This window comes from Paralichthys olivaceus, chromosome 6 (genome assembly GCF_024713975.1).
Source record: "Paralichthys olivaceus isolate ysfri-2021 chromosome 6, ASM2471397v2, whole genome shotgun sequence".
NCBI classification, from domain to species: domain Eukaryota; kingdom Metazoa; phylum Chordata; class Actinopteri; order Pleuronectiformes; family Paralichthyidae; genus Paralichthys; species Paralichthys olivaceus.
This window is the reverse complement of record NC_091098.1, coordinates 21,561,100-21,577,470: the sequence shown is the minus strand read 5'-3', so window position 1 is coordinate 21,577,470 and position 16,371 is coordinate 21,561,100. Positions and strand designations below refer to the sequence as shown.

Below are 16,371 nucleotides of genomic sequence, written 5' to 3'. Positions count from 1 at the left end.
AGGAAGTTCGGAGACAAGTTGTGGCTGCACTATGGAGCCCCCTATGGGTCACGACAAGAATTTTTTGAGGATTGCTCTTAAGTTCCCTCGCAATATCTTTTGCATTATCTCTTAATACTTTCCCGTTCCCATCATGCAACATCGTCATTTCATTATAGGTGTGCAAGTGCGCAGTCATCTGTATCCGGGCAGTTGTCCCGAGAACAGTAACTGGTTCCACATGAATCAGACGCCATCCTGCAGATCACCATATTGCTCTTCTGGAGAAACCTCCTGCTTTAAGAATTCGTTTAAGTCAAAATCAATAAGCTGATCCATACTGCAGACCCATCGGGACCCCGGGGGAAAAAGCAATAACAATGTGTTTCAGGGACACACAACTCTCACTCGGGACCAATACTTCATATGACTCAGAAGGAATAAAGTTATTGAGAGGTGACGCAAAACTATCTCAAGGTTACGCAATATGTATTGTGAGATGCAAAACATATTGTGGGGGACCATAAAAGTAATCCTCAAAAGAATCCCTGCTCTGACCCTTCTGGGGCTCCGTTCTGCATCAACAGTCACAAACGAAATGTGTGGCTTAAACAATGTTGTGTCAAATATTATATAAAAATGTAAAGAAACTGATCCTGTTGTCTACCCAAAGAAGACAAATCCAAAACTGCTTTTATTTTCAGTAAAATTAATTTGACAAAACGTGTGCAACTTAATTAGCTTTTCATAAAATTCACTGTAATTACCAGCAGAATCAAAAGAAATATATTTATATCTTCAGCAGTAGAATTCACAGCTCTGATCACTTTATTATGGTTAACACCTGTAGCCTTCCACTAACTCTCAAAGATGCTGCTTCAGTTAAAGTCCATAAGCCATGCAGGACATCAGGGGTCGGGACAAGGTGGACATTCAGATCTTGTCACATGCTCATGATTTACATAACACGCAAAGTGTACGGAGAACTAAAGTGGTGTTTTTAAAATGTGTGCGTGTGTGTGGGTGTGCGTGTGCATGCAGGAGAGAGGAGTGTCCAGTCCCAGGCAGCCCCACAGCTGTTCCCCAATGGTAAATATGTGTTCCTCCGACTCCTCTCTCTTGGGGTCTGTGGGTGTGGGGAGTAGAGGAAGCTAACCTAGCAGACACTGACCGGGCCCTTCCCCTCCCCACAGGGGCATCATCCTTCTGACCTTTGACCTCTGACATCCCCCTCCACACCTCCTCTTCCTTCTGTGAATGCCCTCTCAATAACAACCGCTGCCCGTGTCAAACCACACCTTTTCCAAACACAGCTGCAAACAGGGAGCCTCCGAGCAGCATTACGAACATCATGTGAAGTGATGGAGATGTACTGGATCTAACACGGCCCAGATTGTATTCGTCAGAGTCAAATACGGCACTTAAGTACAGTTTCAGATACTTTACAGCAAGCGGAGGCAAATACTCCACCACATTCATCTGACAGTCACTTTTCAGGTTCAGATTTTACATAAAAAAACTCTAATAAACATATAAAACATAATTTAGGTTATGTAAGATTAAATCAGTGGTTCCTAATATTTTTGACGCGTGCCACCTTATAGTAAAACGATGTGTAGTTGGGGCCCCTCATGTCCCTCATGCCCTTCTTATACCATACCATACTCTTAGATTATTTCATATAAATAACTTCAGGCTCAAAGAAGCAAAATGAGTCACTATTTCACAAAAACATCAACAGTCAAAGAAAAGTCTTAAATATTACTTTATGATTTATAAATATCATTCTTTATAATAATACTATTTATTCATGCAGAGCCACAACTTTTACTTTTGATACGTCTGAGTACATTTAGCTGATGATATGCTTAATTCAAATGAATTATGAATAGATATGTGTAAATATATAACATAGATCATTTATTTTATTTCAGGTTGCCTTGTAAGAACTAGCAATAGGGACAACAGATGAAAATTAGCCTATAAGTTAACCTTTAAATCATTTTGTCTTTTGATTAATGAGCACTGTCCCTATCAAATCCAAAAACAAATTATAAATATTAACATAAGTAGCCTTTGTCGAAAATGTTAAAACCCTATCAGATTAACTGTGATGGTTTTAAAGAGGCGGAGCAAAGACTTCAGTTTTGTGTGTTTTGAAGTGAAATGAGGGAATTTAATCTTTTGTTGTTTCAAACCCTCGGTCACAGTTTCTAAACTCCATCATTGTGGCCTATTAGCTGTGGTGACAGAGCTGTAATGAGCTCAGGATGCAGCAATAATTCACATAAAAGATAAAAACACAGAATCCCTCTTAACTTGCTCTTTCATACATGTGGAATCTTGTGGCCTGAAACAGTGAAAATAATCAATATCACTCCAGTCCAGTTTGTTTTTCTACTTTGTGGGCAAAAGTAATTTGTTTCACAGGGTTTGCATCATGGACAATGGAGCTCATGTGGCGGGAGAGAAAAGAATCCAAACTTTGCTCTTTTTTTTGATAATATCCCGAATGCAAATAGACTGAATTTTCAGGACGAGCTGTGGGAAAATAAACTCATAAATCTGAGAGCGATGAATCAAACCTTGATACATCAAAGAGACTTGGGATTTAATTATTTCATGTAAGAAACAGAGGGAGGAGGCTTGTTCCCAGAGGAGAAGCCCATTCAAGGTAAGGAGTAAAAACAATAGTGTTTTGTAAGTAAGTAGTTGTTACGACTGTAGGTACACAAGTGCTGTGTTCCCCACATGCTGCAATACAACATGATGCCCTATTTCAGGATTTTGTGGCCTATTTTTTTTCTTTCTCTGAAATAGAAACATTGAGAGCAGGAGACATATGTTGCATCCTGCTTCATCCAGACCCCTGATTCCCTGTGTTTGAATATTAGTAGAGTTCTTTTAATGGTTTTATTGTTGTGTTATTGAGAGAGCATTCACTTCAGAGCTTTATTCAAGTTTTTGTCTGACGACCTCCTGCACCTTCAGATTGACTTTGCTCTACTGTGTATAGCTGCATGTTTGCTGTTTGGTCAAGGAAACACTGAACTAATTTGTTCCCAGTGACAAACTCTCAGCGAATTGTTGTTTTTTTTACCTTTCTTTTGTTGTGAATTCTGTCCTCTCACCCGTTGCTGCATTCTGTTCATGCTCATTATAAATGGCTGATGACAGCTCACGCAGAAGTTGCTTGTCAACAGCTCTGATGTAAGGCAAGAAGTGGTGCAGCCATAAATCCTGTGGCTTCTGCTAGAAAGATGATGCACACTGTCTGGACCTCTTCGTATGAAACGTATACTGCCGAGGCTCAGCCTTAGACCAAACACCCGACACATCACCCCAGAGAGTATTTACAAAAGTCTGCCCACTGTTACTGTAATTGCAGATCCCAACCTGGTGCACTGTGGATGTGGCTGGTGTGCATCCAAAACACACAAACCCACACACATACCAGAGCGTGTGTGTCTCTCCCCTGCCTTCACAAAACCATAATGTCAGAAATATTTCTTTGCTCTCTTAATGCATGATCATTACAGTTTGGTGAGATGGCTGTCTGACTAAGCGTTTCGGAGACATGTCCTGACACTGTCTTATTGTCTCGTCTGCCAAGTGTCTCTGCTCACACTTTGCAATTATTTGAAGCCACAGTGCCATGCTCTGAAGCCTGGGTTGTGATGGAGGTATTAACTGGAAGCCCCCTCCACCCCCTCTGCCCTCTGTTGATCCATCTCGAGGGAACCAAATCTAGCAGATTCAAATTTGAATAGGTATTAAGCAGATTGTGCTTTTGTTCTTTAAATGGCTGTAAAATATGCCTTTAATTACAATGATAAACTCAGTTCAGAGCATTTTATTGCATTATAGCATTTGTCTACTTTGATAAAGTAAGTAAATAATTTTTTTAACTGCTGGAGGATCAGCTACAGGAAGAAATGTGGAATTATATAGATTATCAGGGAAAATGTCTCTGTGATAATAACACAAACTAAACACTTAAAAGTGTAATTGATGAAAGAGATCAGCAACCAGGTCTTAAAAAGTAAAGTTTGACTGTAACATTTTGTATTAGATGTGTACACTTCTAGGTAGGTCTTATATACCTTCATGTAATGCTTCTTCTGCTGTGCTGTAAAATAAGTTTTGTTTTGAGAAATGTTTTAGCAGCATGCATAGTTTTTAATGTCTCCATTCGTTGTAGTTTTAGTACAACAAGCTGTACTAAACTAAAAGACCAACGTGGAAATGATAACGGATCAACAAACACCTCAAATTCATGGCAATTCATTTACAGCAAGATGACCATCATAGCACTGTTTATAATGTTGTCTCAGTTATTTCTTTTAAACTCTGTGTATGTTAAAATTTACTCGAAATTGGTCCCAGTGTATTGTTGTATGTGTTCACCCTGTAGCGATGCAATCCACTGTTTTCAGCTTCTGTCTGTGAAGCAGCTATAAAACCTTCCATTACATGGCTGTAAGCACCTGTTTTCCTTTGATACATAATTCCAATCTAAAGCCACTTTTTTTATTTGAGAGAAAGGGCTTTAAAAACTTTCATTACGACTGCTGCAGGCGCTGCAGTTTCAGATTTAAGCGAAGAGGATTAGGTGTTTCCCCAAAGGGATCCTCACTCCCTATAAAAGAAACTGTGCAGCTGCATTCCCTCTTTAGTGCCACGTGTGAGAGAGGCCATCTCGTTGCCAGTGTGAAGCCTTCGACTAACCCAGCTCCTTTTTAAGAGAAGCTGCCAGCCAGCATCCAGCCCATTAGTGAGGAGCGATGAGCTGTGTGAATGACCGGTTACCGTGCAGCGAGTTAAAGATTGTTCCTGGTTGCAAAGATTTTCTGTTGTTCTGAGGCTTTTCTCTAAGGCAGGACACCAGCCTCTCTTCTGTGAGAATGAATTTCTCCTGTACAGTTGCTTAAAATGAAAGTCTCAGTGAAATTTGTCACTGTCTAGAGAAGAGGCCGCGGCTCTGCTATCTTGACTGAGTGCCTCCCTTTTTTTTTTCTCCTCTCGACTCAGTCTGGCCAACGCAGGGGCGCAGGTAGCTGAAATTGCTTTTTTATCCCCAAAATGCCTGGAAGGTTTTGTCAAAATCAGGAAAAAAGTGGTGGTTTTGTCCGCGTGTGTCTGGAAGTCAAAGCCTCACGTTGGAGGAAGGGGGGGGGGCATATGTCCTATAGTGCTGAGGACATCTGGAGGTTGTCATTCACCTTGACCAAAGTGAAGCAAACATGCACACACTTACATTTACACATGTACACACTATATCTGGCTGTGTTATTCCTCCTTAGGACTGTGTCCTTTAATTATTCTCCAATCCCTTCACTGTCAATCTCATTCCTCCTCATTCCTCTCTACCTCTGAACACCTTTAACCCTGCTGTGCTTCTTATTTTCATCTCCTGTGAGATAAAAAAAAATTAAGAATTCTGTATATATACAGGTTTGTCTTCACATTTGTATTATCACACCAGCATGCATGTTTTGATGGGGAAAGAAATAAGTAGGTCAGGACAGCATCTACAGCATTATTTTTGTTTCCAGGGGTTTGTCTGACTGTGAGTGCTTGTTCCCCCTGCAGAGACCTGTGCAGTGAACAATGGTGGCTGTGATAGCACGTGTCATGATTCGGTGACGGGGGTCCGCTGCAGCTGTCCCGTTGGCTTCACCCTGCAGCCCGACCGCAAGACCTGCAAAGGTAAAGCATCGCCCACGGTTCCAAACGGCATTCAGCCAGCACCTGGCCATCTAATTGATCTGCTGCATGTCGGAGAGCGTCTCTCCTGGAGCTTATCAGTGGTATTATTATGGAGAAATAACACTGTGGCCTCCGTCCACGTTAACACCACGGCTAGTTGGATTTTCTCTTTATCAAGTGCTCTTACAATTTATATCAATAAATCCTCACTGGCTCCACCAATCTTTCAATACACTCTGGTTTTCAGCCTTTATAGTAATATTTTTATCATGCCACTCGATCTCTTGACTTCATTGTCTTCCCTCTCTGGTGTTGACAGAACATTCTCACGTCATGCAACATGCAGGTTTTTTATGTTATGTCTTATGAAATCAATTCCAGGCTTTACGGAGAATTATATCAGGAGACTAAGGGATTAAAGTCATCACTGACAGTTATGAATTAGGCAATTTTGGAGAGCTTGAGGACAAACTTTGTTTCCAGAGGAGCGGGGGATAGAAATCTGTGTTCTTTCTAGGGCTCATAATGTTATACCAACAAGCCTAGATACATTGGCTTATATTAGTTTGGTTTGAGAGGAAAGAAGAGGAGGAAAACAAATCCAGGCAGCACTGGCAAAAGAAGACAGGGGCTCGCTGCAGGCCAGACACTTCTGAAGAACAGAGACAAAGACGAGGAAGGGATTATTTTATTCCATTTCGGTTGCATTTTATTTTAACCAGATGATGAAGACTCCCTCCAGAGACAAATGCCTCATTTGTGATGATAATTCAGACTTAATTAGATCTGCTGCCAGACCTATCAAGGCAGAGACCCATCAAACGCAGGAATGCGCACACGATATATCAATACTGGCTGCAGAAATAAAGAGCGGAGTAATCGGAATGATGATTTAGAGGTCGCACTGCGTTGAGGCTTTGCTGTGTGAGAGCTGCAGCCCATTACAGCCAGACGCAAACAGATTTCAGCCATTCTGAGGGACATTAAGGAAAGTCCTGAAGCTCATTCCTAGTTTCAGCAAGACACGCCTGTACAGACATTACACAGAATTAGCCCAATTATCTTATGTAATGTCTGTTTCTATGTTATTATTTCTAGCACGTTGTTCCGATTTAACAACTTTTTCATTAGATTTCGTTAAAACTGCTATAATCAAGATTACTTGTACTTGAGAGGTTGTTATTTATCAGTAAAGCCGAACTCTGCAGTTCCTCTCAGCTCTTTGCAGCGTTTCAGTTCATTTTTATGGCCCAAAACTTTACACCACTTGGATTTCGCTCTCACTGCTTTCATTGTTTTGTTGTTTTCAGCAAGAATGTTTTAATACACTGAGCTCATGCTACCTACCCAGCACCAAAGTCGGAAACTAGCTGGTGAACATAGTGGAGCATTTAGCAGCTAATGAGCCAAATCTTTTTCTCGGGAGTTGGTGGAGACCAAAGCAGAGCAAACTGTGGCCAAAAACATCATGTCCCCTTAAATTCAATCAAGCTGCACCAAATTGCACACATACACCTAAATAAGACTGTTTTTTCATCAGGATCCATGAACTATTACTCACAAAATCTATCTTGCAATGTTCATAAATATAATCTAATTTATGTTGATATAATGTCGATAAAAAATTCCTGGATCCGCACCAAAATGTAATGGATTCTTTCCTGACCCATACTGCATCTTTCCACCAGTTCCAGTAGTAATGGTCGGGTAGTTTTGGTTTAATCTTGCCTACAAACAAACAAACCAACCAACAAGTGGACAGGGCTGAAAACATAACCTCCAGCTAATCAATGCTAATGTTGCTCTGCATCCGCTGGATATACAAATAGGCAGCTGTTAGCGCCCAAGTTTTTCATATCAAAGATGATGCATAAACACTGTGTGTTCAACTCATGTAATGGTCTGATGTGTCCACCCTTCTTGACGATTCTAGACATTGACGAGTGCCGCCTGAACAATGGCGGCTGCGATCATGTGTGTCGAAACACCGTCGGCAGCTTTGAGTGCAGCTGCAAGAAAGGCTACAAGCTTCTGACCAATGAGAGAACCTGTCAAGGTAGGTAGCTCATTTCATTTGTCACTTAAATCAACATCTTGTTTTTGAACATTTCAATACAGTGGCACAATAATCGTCTCCCTCCTGGGCGTCAGAGAAGCCAAAGCGGAGCTCCCTGGCTTGTTTTTCTGTTCTATTTGGTGGCAGCCATCACTCAGCAGGAGCCGGGAGGACTAGCTGCAGAACAAATAAAGAGTTTGCCGTGGCCGAACACAGGTGTGGGGAATTAAAGCTGCAGCTCTAAAACCTCTTAAAAGAATCAAGCCACTACAGAGGAGTCTGGTGAAAGAAGAGCGGCAGACGAGAAATGCGGAGCCGAGCTCAGAGTCTCTCTCTGGGTGGAAAAACAGATGACAATTTTCTTTCTTTTTTTCATTCTCCTTTCTGTATTGATGTGGTCAATCAATATCCAGCCTGCTACACATCAGTGTCATGCAATGGGCTTAGAAATGCAGCTCTGAATCACACGGCTACGCACAAACATCATATGTGGTCAACGAAAAAATACACCACGTCGCTGTGCTTCGCAGCCACTTTGTTGTCACTTTGTATCTACTTTTAGTGGGATGCCTTTCTCTCATTATTTGGAGCCAAACAATCAAAGTTTATTTTGCCAAAATAACCGATAACTGAGAAAATGTGGTCTGTGCATGTAGGAATGTAAATCACAGCTTGTTTTCTGTGGCACTGAGCCACAACCAACTCAGCCATGTGCTGTTTGGGTGCAAGGGGGCAACTTGGAACAGCGTTGTCCTTGTTTGGTGTTGTGTGTTTTGTCTGGAGAGAAGGGCAGTGATAAAAGCTCACCTCCTGTTGAATGAGGTGTTGCCAGGCTCACACACTCCACACGACTGAGTCACCTGTCTGCTCCTTATCCTCGCTTCTCTCATTCCTGTCATTTTTCTCACTCGCTGAATGAGAGCCGGGTTAAAAAAAGAGCAGAATGCCTCTCAGTGGAGGTTTAACTTTATCCTAATGATTTCTCTTCTGTTGCTGCTGCTTCTAGGATTTTTACCATCTTCTGCTAGTATGCAAATCTGTGATTTGATACAGGGATTTAGTTTTGGACTTTCAGATCAAAAGTGATGGTCAAAATCGATGCTGCAAAAATATCCTGAATTTGAAACTTCAAATTTTCCTTAATGTAACAATACATTGGCAGACATGGCAGGATAATCATGGTATTCAAAGTTTATAGCATGTGGCTACATAAAAAACAAATTAAAAACTGCATTAACCAGAATGGAACTCCGAAGAACACTCCTCTACCAGGGCCCAACAGTCCCCTCAAATTCATCCAGCTGCACCAAATTACAAAAATAATAGGGTTGGGGTAATTGTTAGGGGTCAGGTTAGAGTTAAAGGGTTATCAGTCCCTTAAACATGCCTGATTTTATTTTTGTGTCAAGATTCGATGGGAAAATGTAAAAAAAAAACGCCCTCTCTCACAATGTTTAATTAATTGATAAAAAACTTCCTGGATTTATCTCATGGTTCTGATCCACACCAAGATTGAATGGCTTGTTCCATGAATGACCCATAAACCACAAGTATAGCAAGTTTTGTGGTGACTTGTCCTGTAGTTCTGTGTAATGTTGCTTACAAAGGCCCTGTATTTCTGGTAATAGATGCTGCTGCTGCTTGTTAGTGGTGTCACGGTGACATCAGTGACACTTAACCAGGCGTCTGCCGTCTCCACGAGGTGCTGAGATATGTAAACTGAACTCTGGCTTTATCTTGGTTTAAACAGTCATGGTGTTTCCTTGCTGTCAGTGGACCGTGGCCCATGAGTCAGGACGAGACATGTCTGCTGAGCCCTTGTCGGCATTCCTCCGCCCTCGACACCCTCCTCCTCACTCCTAATCCCCATGAGGGCACTTAGGGAGATGTTCATCAGCCCTCGTGTTTTCTCCAGAAGGAACATCTTTGATAAAACTCTTATCTGTTCTGTATAAACAGCAGTGACCTGTTCCTGAATTTCAGCCGATTGCCATTTGCCTTATTTTTGAGCAAGGGCGGAGATTAAAGTGATAAACTGAGAGAACAAAGAGAGGAAATAATTGATGGAAACTCCATCTTAGTCCGTCAGTCTCTATAGGTTGAAAATATGACTGCTCTCACTTAATCTTTCCATTGACTCCCTGCATATGCGTGGCCTCATGACGCGGTCCACCCCACCGCTGCATACTTCACCTTAGATCCCTGGTAAATAGGGGCTGTAGTTCCCAGATGTCTTCCACACTCTACTCTTCTGCGTGGCACAAAGAAAACGCAGAACAATATAATGATAAGTTGCAGATCGACTTCTGGCGTCACTTAGTGAATGAAAAACTCAGAAAACTCCACCACGCCCTAATTCCCAGGGGGTTTTAGACTCTTCACTTAAAAGTGCACCGAGCATAGTTTATACTTAATATGCCCAAAACAATCAGTTTTGCAATGGCTCATGGAGCGTGTGCCAGCCCATGCTGCTCTCATCTACCAGTGCTGTTATTAATCACCTGAGGCCACAAATACTGGGGACTCTTAAGAGTTTGTTCTTGCTTTCATTTTTTGTTTGAGGTCACTTTTGATCTGCGGGTGCACCAGGTTTGGAAATTTTAGAAGATTGTTCCATTTGAATTGTGATTCTTTTTTTTTTCGTAGGAGGGGATTTATTAACCTCGACGAGGTGTCGTTAAGTCACGCGTCCATCAACGAAGCAATCCGGGGGTTTTCAAACGTTTAAACATCAACCTGTGGATCTCCTCCAGAGCTTGTAAACTGATCACTTAATGAGCTTTAAATCATGGAACCCTTTCATCTTTTTCTGGTGATCTGCCAAGCACTAACCTCAATAAGTGTTTTTACTGGTCTGCACAGAGTTCAGCTGTGCTGCCTCTGAAGGATTATGCATGGTGTGAATATTTGGTTATGATAAAAAAAAGCATGGGGTATTTATGCAGACATTTATCGGTCTGTCTTCTTGCTTTCTTCAAGGTAACCCATTATTTAACTGCACTCCTGTAATTGCTGTGAAATACCTGTGTCGTCTGTTTGATAGTGGCTGGCGCTGTAGTGGATGAAAAGGATGAAATGCACAATATTCCTGGGAAAATCCTGCAAACCTTTTTGTTTTTCTTTTTTAATTAACCAATTAGACATCCAGGGAAGTTGTAGCACATCCCTGTTTTCTCCTAGCATGCTGCCCGGGCTTGACACAGATTCTTGCTGACATTAGAGGAAACTTTGATGCTAATAAAACCAAATGTCATCCGTCTCCTGTAGCTTCATGTATCAATCCGAACAGACTTTGAGCCCATGACATTTAAAAGCAATTTATCAGCATGCACATGTAAGAGAGCAGAGGAGCTGAAGAGGATAAGATACTGACAGACAGGAAGGAGCTGTTGCAGTGTGGATCTGCAGGTTTGACGAGGTTGGCACGTCTGAAGTTTCTTCTTATCTTCATTCCCACTGTGACCAACCTCTTGGGCCAATCCGCTATCATCTGATGACGAATTAGCCTTCGGGGGAAAGGGCCAATATTCTTGGGAAACTCCACTTGCCCTGTTTTAGTTTGAAAACTCCTGAGATATGTTTAAGTCAGACAGAAATGATGACGTAGACGCTCACAACCGCTTGCTTATTGGGTCTTTTTTGAGCAGGAATATGGCCCTAGCTGTTTTGTCACTATCCAAGACCCCTTCCGGAATAAAACAGCTGTTGTGCAGTTAAATCGTAAGTCTTACAACACTAAAAGCACAGTTTTTAAAAGAAAATGTAGTAGTATGGATCTACCTCAGTCAATGTGGTCCACGTGTGTGCTCTCAACATGGACTGTTTACCCGCAGCTAACCAAAGCCTGCTCAAACCTGATCTGTCAAACTAGAAACAGAAACCAGAATGTTTCCAGACCCAGAATCTCATCAGATTCTGTGAGATCAGAGATTACACTGAGACATTCTACATTTGTCTTTTCTTTAAAAAAAAAGAAGATTTTTCAATGCATATATATTTATTTGACCGTGTAAACAGAAGAGTAAAAACGTCAGATTACAGGGTCTCAAACAATTCTGGGTCATTTATGTTGCAGTTAAGAGGAGAAAAGAGGACTAGTCCCTATTATCAGGTGAAGAGCAGACGTTCCTTTGTCTCCGCTTGTTATTTCAAAAGTACTTTGAGAATTGCATTTTAGAGAATCAAAATGGAAAACTGCTTGACAGCAGGAGGTCAGCCACCAGGCGCAGAACAGGAGACGTCTTCTTTTTCCCAAGAGCTGCCTTTTTTTGGTTGTTGTGATTTGACCCATCGCAAACAACGAACGCAATAAAAAACATGAAAGCAGGAACCCATGCTGTGATGATGCGGGAGAATCCTCTTTGAAATGGAAAGATCTTTTCTGTAATTTGCTGAACTGATGCAGAAGGTTCTAACAGCTTGTCTTTCTGTCCACACAGACATCGACGAATGCTCCTTCGACCGCGCCTGCGACCACTTTTGCGTCAACTCTGCCGGGAGTTTCCAGTGCCTCTGTCACAGAGGCTACGTCCTGTACGGCCTGGCCCACTGTGGAGGTGAGCCAGCACGTCTCTCTCTCTCTCCCCATCACTCTTCCGCCGCATCCTGCACTTCTTTGTTAACCTTCAATCAGTCGCTGTTATGTTTGGCAGGAAAAACACTAGAACACTTGAAAAAGATAATTAATGTTAATTTAAACTTCTTCTGACAGCTTATATGGGACCAGAGCTGAGATTTAACTGATAAATTAAAGTGTTTTATCGACTTGAGATAATTTCAGATTAATTTCCGAAGCATGTTTCAGTCTTTTAATTTGGGTTTTTACTTTATAAGTGTTTTAAGCCATCAAAGTGACTTAAGTGATGCTCCTGTCAGTAACATCATAAGGGTTTGAATGAGTAGTGAAGTAGAGAATGAATGGTAATGATAACTAATCAGCACCACCATGAGGTTAATGGGTTAATGCTTTTGACTTTGAGTGAAATATCCCGACTGGTGTTGATTTGAGATTGTATACATATATATATATATATATATATATATATTGTAAATAATATATATGTCTGTCACACCTGATACTTTGTGTTTGCTCTTTGTTATCATGTAAATATTGAAAAGGCATCACGGTCCTAAATTCATAAATGCAACACATTCACAGCGTTCAACAACTTCGCAACCCGGTGAATAGGACCCTCTGAGGAGCACATGCACAATCAGTATTGATGAATAATGTGTGAACTTGAATCATCTTGACAGATTGTCCATCAAAGTATTTTATTATTACTGTTCCTATCAAGTGAACATTTAAACATTTAAAAAGATAATTTTATTTTAATATCAGAGACATACAAGTTGTAGAATAACAAGAAACTAAAGAAACCAACACTACTGCGATTTGTTTTTCATCAACTCACTCGTAAATCTGGATGTCACAGTCCTTGAAAAAACATCAGCGCGGTAGAGTTGCCGCATACATCTGCGTTCAAGGATAAAACTAAATGTAGCTAAATGCTCGCTCTGATGGATTACTCATCTCAAGCCTGCTTTAAGTCTACGCAAGTTGATTTTCAAATGGACTGAAATGAGCTGAAACAGGTGGCTGCCTGGAAGGCAGGAAATCAATCTGAGAACTTACGCTACACTTGGCAGTAATGTAAAATGTAGACGATTTGCGCTGCAGTTAATGGACTAAAACATGACAAACCATCGGCGTTAGGCAGAGGAGGACCATGTCCATCAAACATTAGCAGGTACAAGTACTCTGGTGTGGAACAAATAGCAGAAGTAGCCTTTGGTGTCAGGAGGTGTGCGGGGGCGCGTCGGCTCTGCCTGGCAGGCAGCTGAAAGAGGCCCGCCAGAACACATCAGGATGTTGTGGCGGCTCTTTGATGGAGTGTGTATCACCAGTTAGAATCTGCTGCTGTCTCCAGCGCCTCAGGGTCTCACAGTAGTGGTGGGAGAGACACAGAGAGAGACTACGTATGCACTCAAATCTAAAAAATACACAGCTCTACAGTGATTTGTTCTGCGTTGGGGTTTTTTGCCTGTACTTTGACAAGTCTGCTGATCAGGAATGTTGCAACAAAGACAAAAGAGTGGTAAAGTTAAGTTGTGTGGGATTGTCAGGTCTGCACAAACACATCAGTGCAGTTAATTACACCCTCAAAAGGTTACCTGATGTTTCCTGTCTGTATCTCCGCTTTCACGATCTGATAAAGATAACAATGCCTTTTAACTGTAGGTCATAGGATCCGCTCCACAATAGGCAGCTGTATTCGCTGTCAGTCCAGGGAATAAAAGCTCCAGAATTAGATTTGTGAGGCCTTTTACTCACATGATGGACGGTGATCAGGCCTCACTGAGCTGCTGTGAGGAGAAGATGGTCAGGCGTAAATGACTCTCTACACCAGCGGTGCGGTGATGAATGATTTCCCTCGCCTTTCATCGGCACTGTCGGAACTGTTAGATAACCCCAGAGATTTATGGCGCTCCCTGCTGTACTTTCTTCACTCCTGGCCATAACCAAGGTGAAGTTATTCCCAGTGTGGTTTATCAGCCAAAATATAGATGTCAAACAAGGCAGAAAGCTTTGCTCAGTGTTTAACAATAGACTCACCCTAAAAAAACCAATTAGGTCAGTGACCTGCTGTCAAGCATTGTGCCGAGGCCTGTCAACATTCCTCCCAAGTGAGAGTATATCCAGCCATTCTCCCTCTCAGCTAGCAAAACAATCCACACATATTTTGCTTATCTGGTAGGAAAATAGACTCGGCAGTTGCAGCTAAAGACGACTTGGTAAGTGATTTAGAGTTTACGTCATTTGATCCAGGCAGCGTGGAGCTCAACAGAGCTGCTTCATCTGCAGGCTAATGTATGTTTTTATAGATCCAAGTCATATTCAGAAGAGTTTAAGTTGTGTTATTGTAACTCACCTATACCTCCGCCCAACAGTCCCCTTATGAAACCACATTCATTTCACTAGATTTGGATTTTTTTTTTATTTGAATCCACACCAAATTACACACATTCATGAAAATTAAAAAAACCAGATTCCCGGATCTGTCACCTGATTCTGATCCTCACCGAAATTAAATGGGTTGTACCCTGACCCATTCCACATCCTTCCACCAAGTTTCAAGGCCGTCAGTCCAGTAGTTTCTGCGTAATGCTGTTCATTAACAAACAAACTAACAGACAAAAACATGGCCTTCTTATCGGAGGTAACAATAACCTGACTGTTCAGATTTGCCAGTTTAAAACTCACATGAGGATGTTGGTTGCACTGGGAGTTGCTGATGTTGATGAGTAATCTCACAAAATTGATTAAAATCTGAAGATGTTGATGTTTCCATGAGCTCCCGAACCCGCCCTGAAATTCCTCTCCGTGACACTAAGCAGTTGTTGAATTAAAGGTTAGATTGTTTTGTTGTGTCCTTTTTTCCCTCTGAGCTCTTCTCTCTGTTCTCTAAGAGCACGGAATGAAGAGACCAAAGAGATGTGGGGAAAGGTCAGAATACGTCTGTTTGGTTGCAAGTGCTGGAGGAACAAAGAAGTCAAAACAGCAGTTGCTGGCAGATGAGCTCAGCTTCCATCAGATATTCATTAGAGTTCTTTGTCTTTTAAATTGTGGGCTTTGATGCGGTGGATAAGCGGCGCATCGCTCACCAGCAGCTCCGGCTGGCACGACGCTGCTGATGAAGTCATCATCTTCTTCTGGGAGTGCAGAGGCGCACAGACTGTTTTTAATCAGGATGAATAATTGAATGAGACAAGGGAGAGCATTTCATATCAGCAGGCCTGATCATCTATCATTGCCATTATCTGCGCCTCTCTCTCTCTCCCGGTGTCTCCACCACTTGTCCGCAGCCTGGCACGTCCTCGGCTCGACTCGCTAGGCTAATTTTCTGTCTGGCGTCAATGGCGGCCAGCCTGCATCTGGATCCCGGATGCTTTTAGTGGTTTGAGCTCCGCATGTGTTTGATAAGGTGATTATAATTTGTTGCCCACCACAAGTCGTCCCACACTGAGGAGCGCAGCAGTTTTGACCATGAAATTAAATGTAGCGACATCAAAACACGGAATCACTTCTGTTTACACGCAAACACATTAATCTTCCCCCAATGTGACTCTCTGACAGGATGGATCCAGCTGACCTCATACAAGCTCCTCACTGACTGCTTTTATTTTATTTCATTCGACAAAATGAACTCCAGATTGTTTTGATCCGTTCCTCTGATGTTGTGAGACTCTTTTTCCTCCCATATTTGCACACGCACTAAATGTCTAAATGCAAAACGTTTCTATTCACAGATATCGATGAATGCAGCATTAATCGTGGGGGGTGTAAATATGGCTGCATCAACTCTCTGGGGAGCTACGAGTGTACCTGTCCACCAGGGTACAAGCTGCACTGGAACAGGAAAGACTGCGTTGGTACGTAGCAGCACTGCCCCTCTGTGGCTGATGCACCGAGTCACACTCTACACACATCAGTCTCCTCTGGCTGTGAAGAAATGTGTGTGTCTCTCTCTCAGCTTTCTCCGTCAACAATGTGGATTTTATTTACAGATATTACCTTATTGCCATTGTAAAGATTATGTTGCGTTATAAGCCAGGGTGGGATGACC

General features: G+C 42.0%; 1 protein-coding gene across 2 annotated transcripts in view; it reads left to right on the top strand.

Moving 5' to 3' along the window:
* The window catches only part of scube3 (signal peptide, CUB domain, EGF-like 3), a 66,954-nt gene that overhangs the window by 45,101 nt on the left and 5,482 nt on the right, over positions 1-16,371 (top strand). Inside the window, exons 7-11 of one of the 2 annotated variants that reach the window (XM_069526955.1) lie at positions 1,021-1,068; positions 5,572-5,688; positions 7,622-7,744; positions 12,184-12,300; positions 16,055-16,177. In XM_069526955.1, coding sequence (XP_069383056.1) covers positions 1,021-1,068; positions 5,572-5,688; positions 7,622-7,744; positions 12,184-12,300; positions 16,055-16,177 — 528 coding nt within the window. The remainder of the gene's footprint in view (positions 1-1,020; positions 1,069-5,571; positions 5,689-7,621; positions 7,745-12,183; positions 12,301-16,054; positions 16,178-16,371) is intronic. The other variant, XM_069526956.1, reaches the window with a different exon arrangement.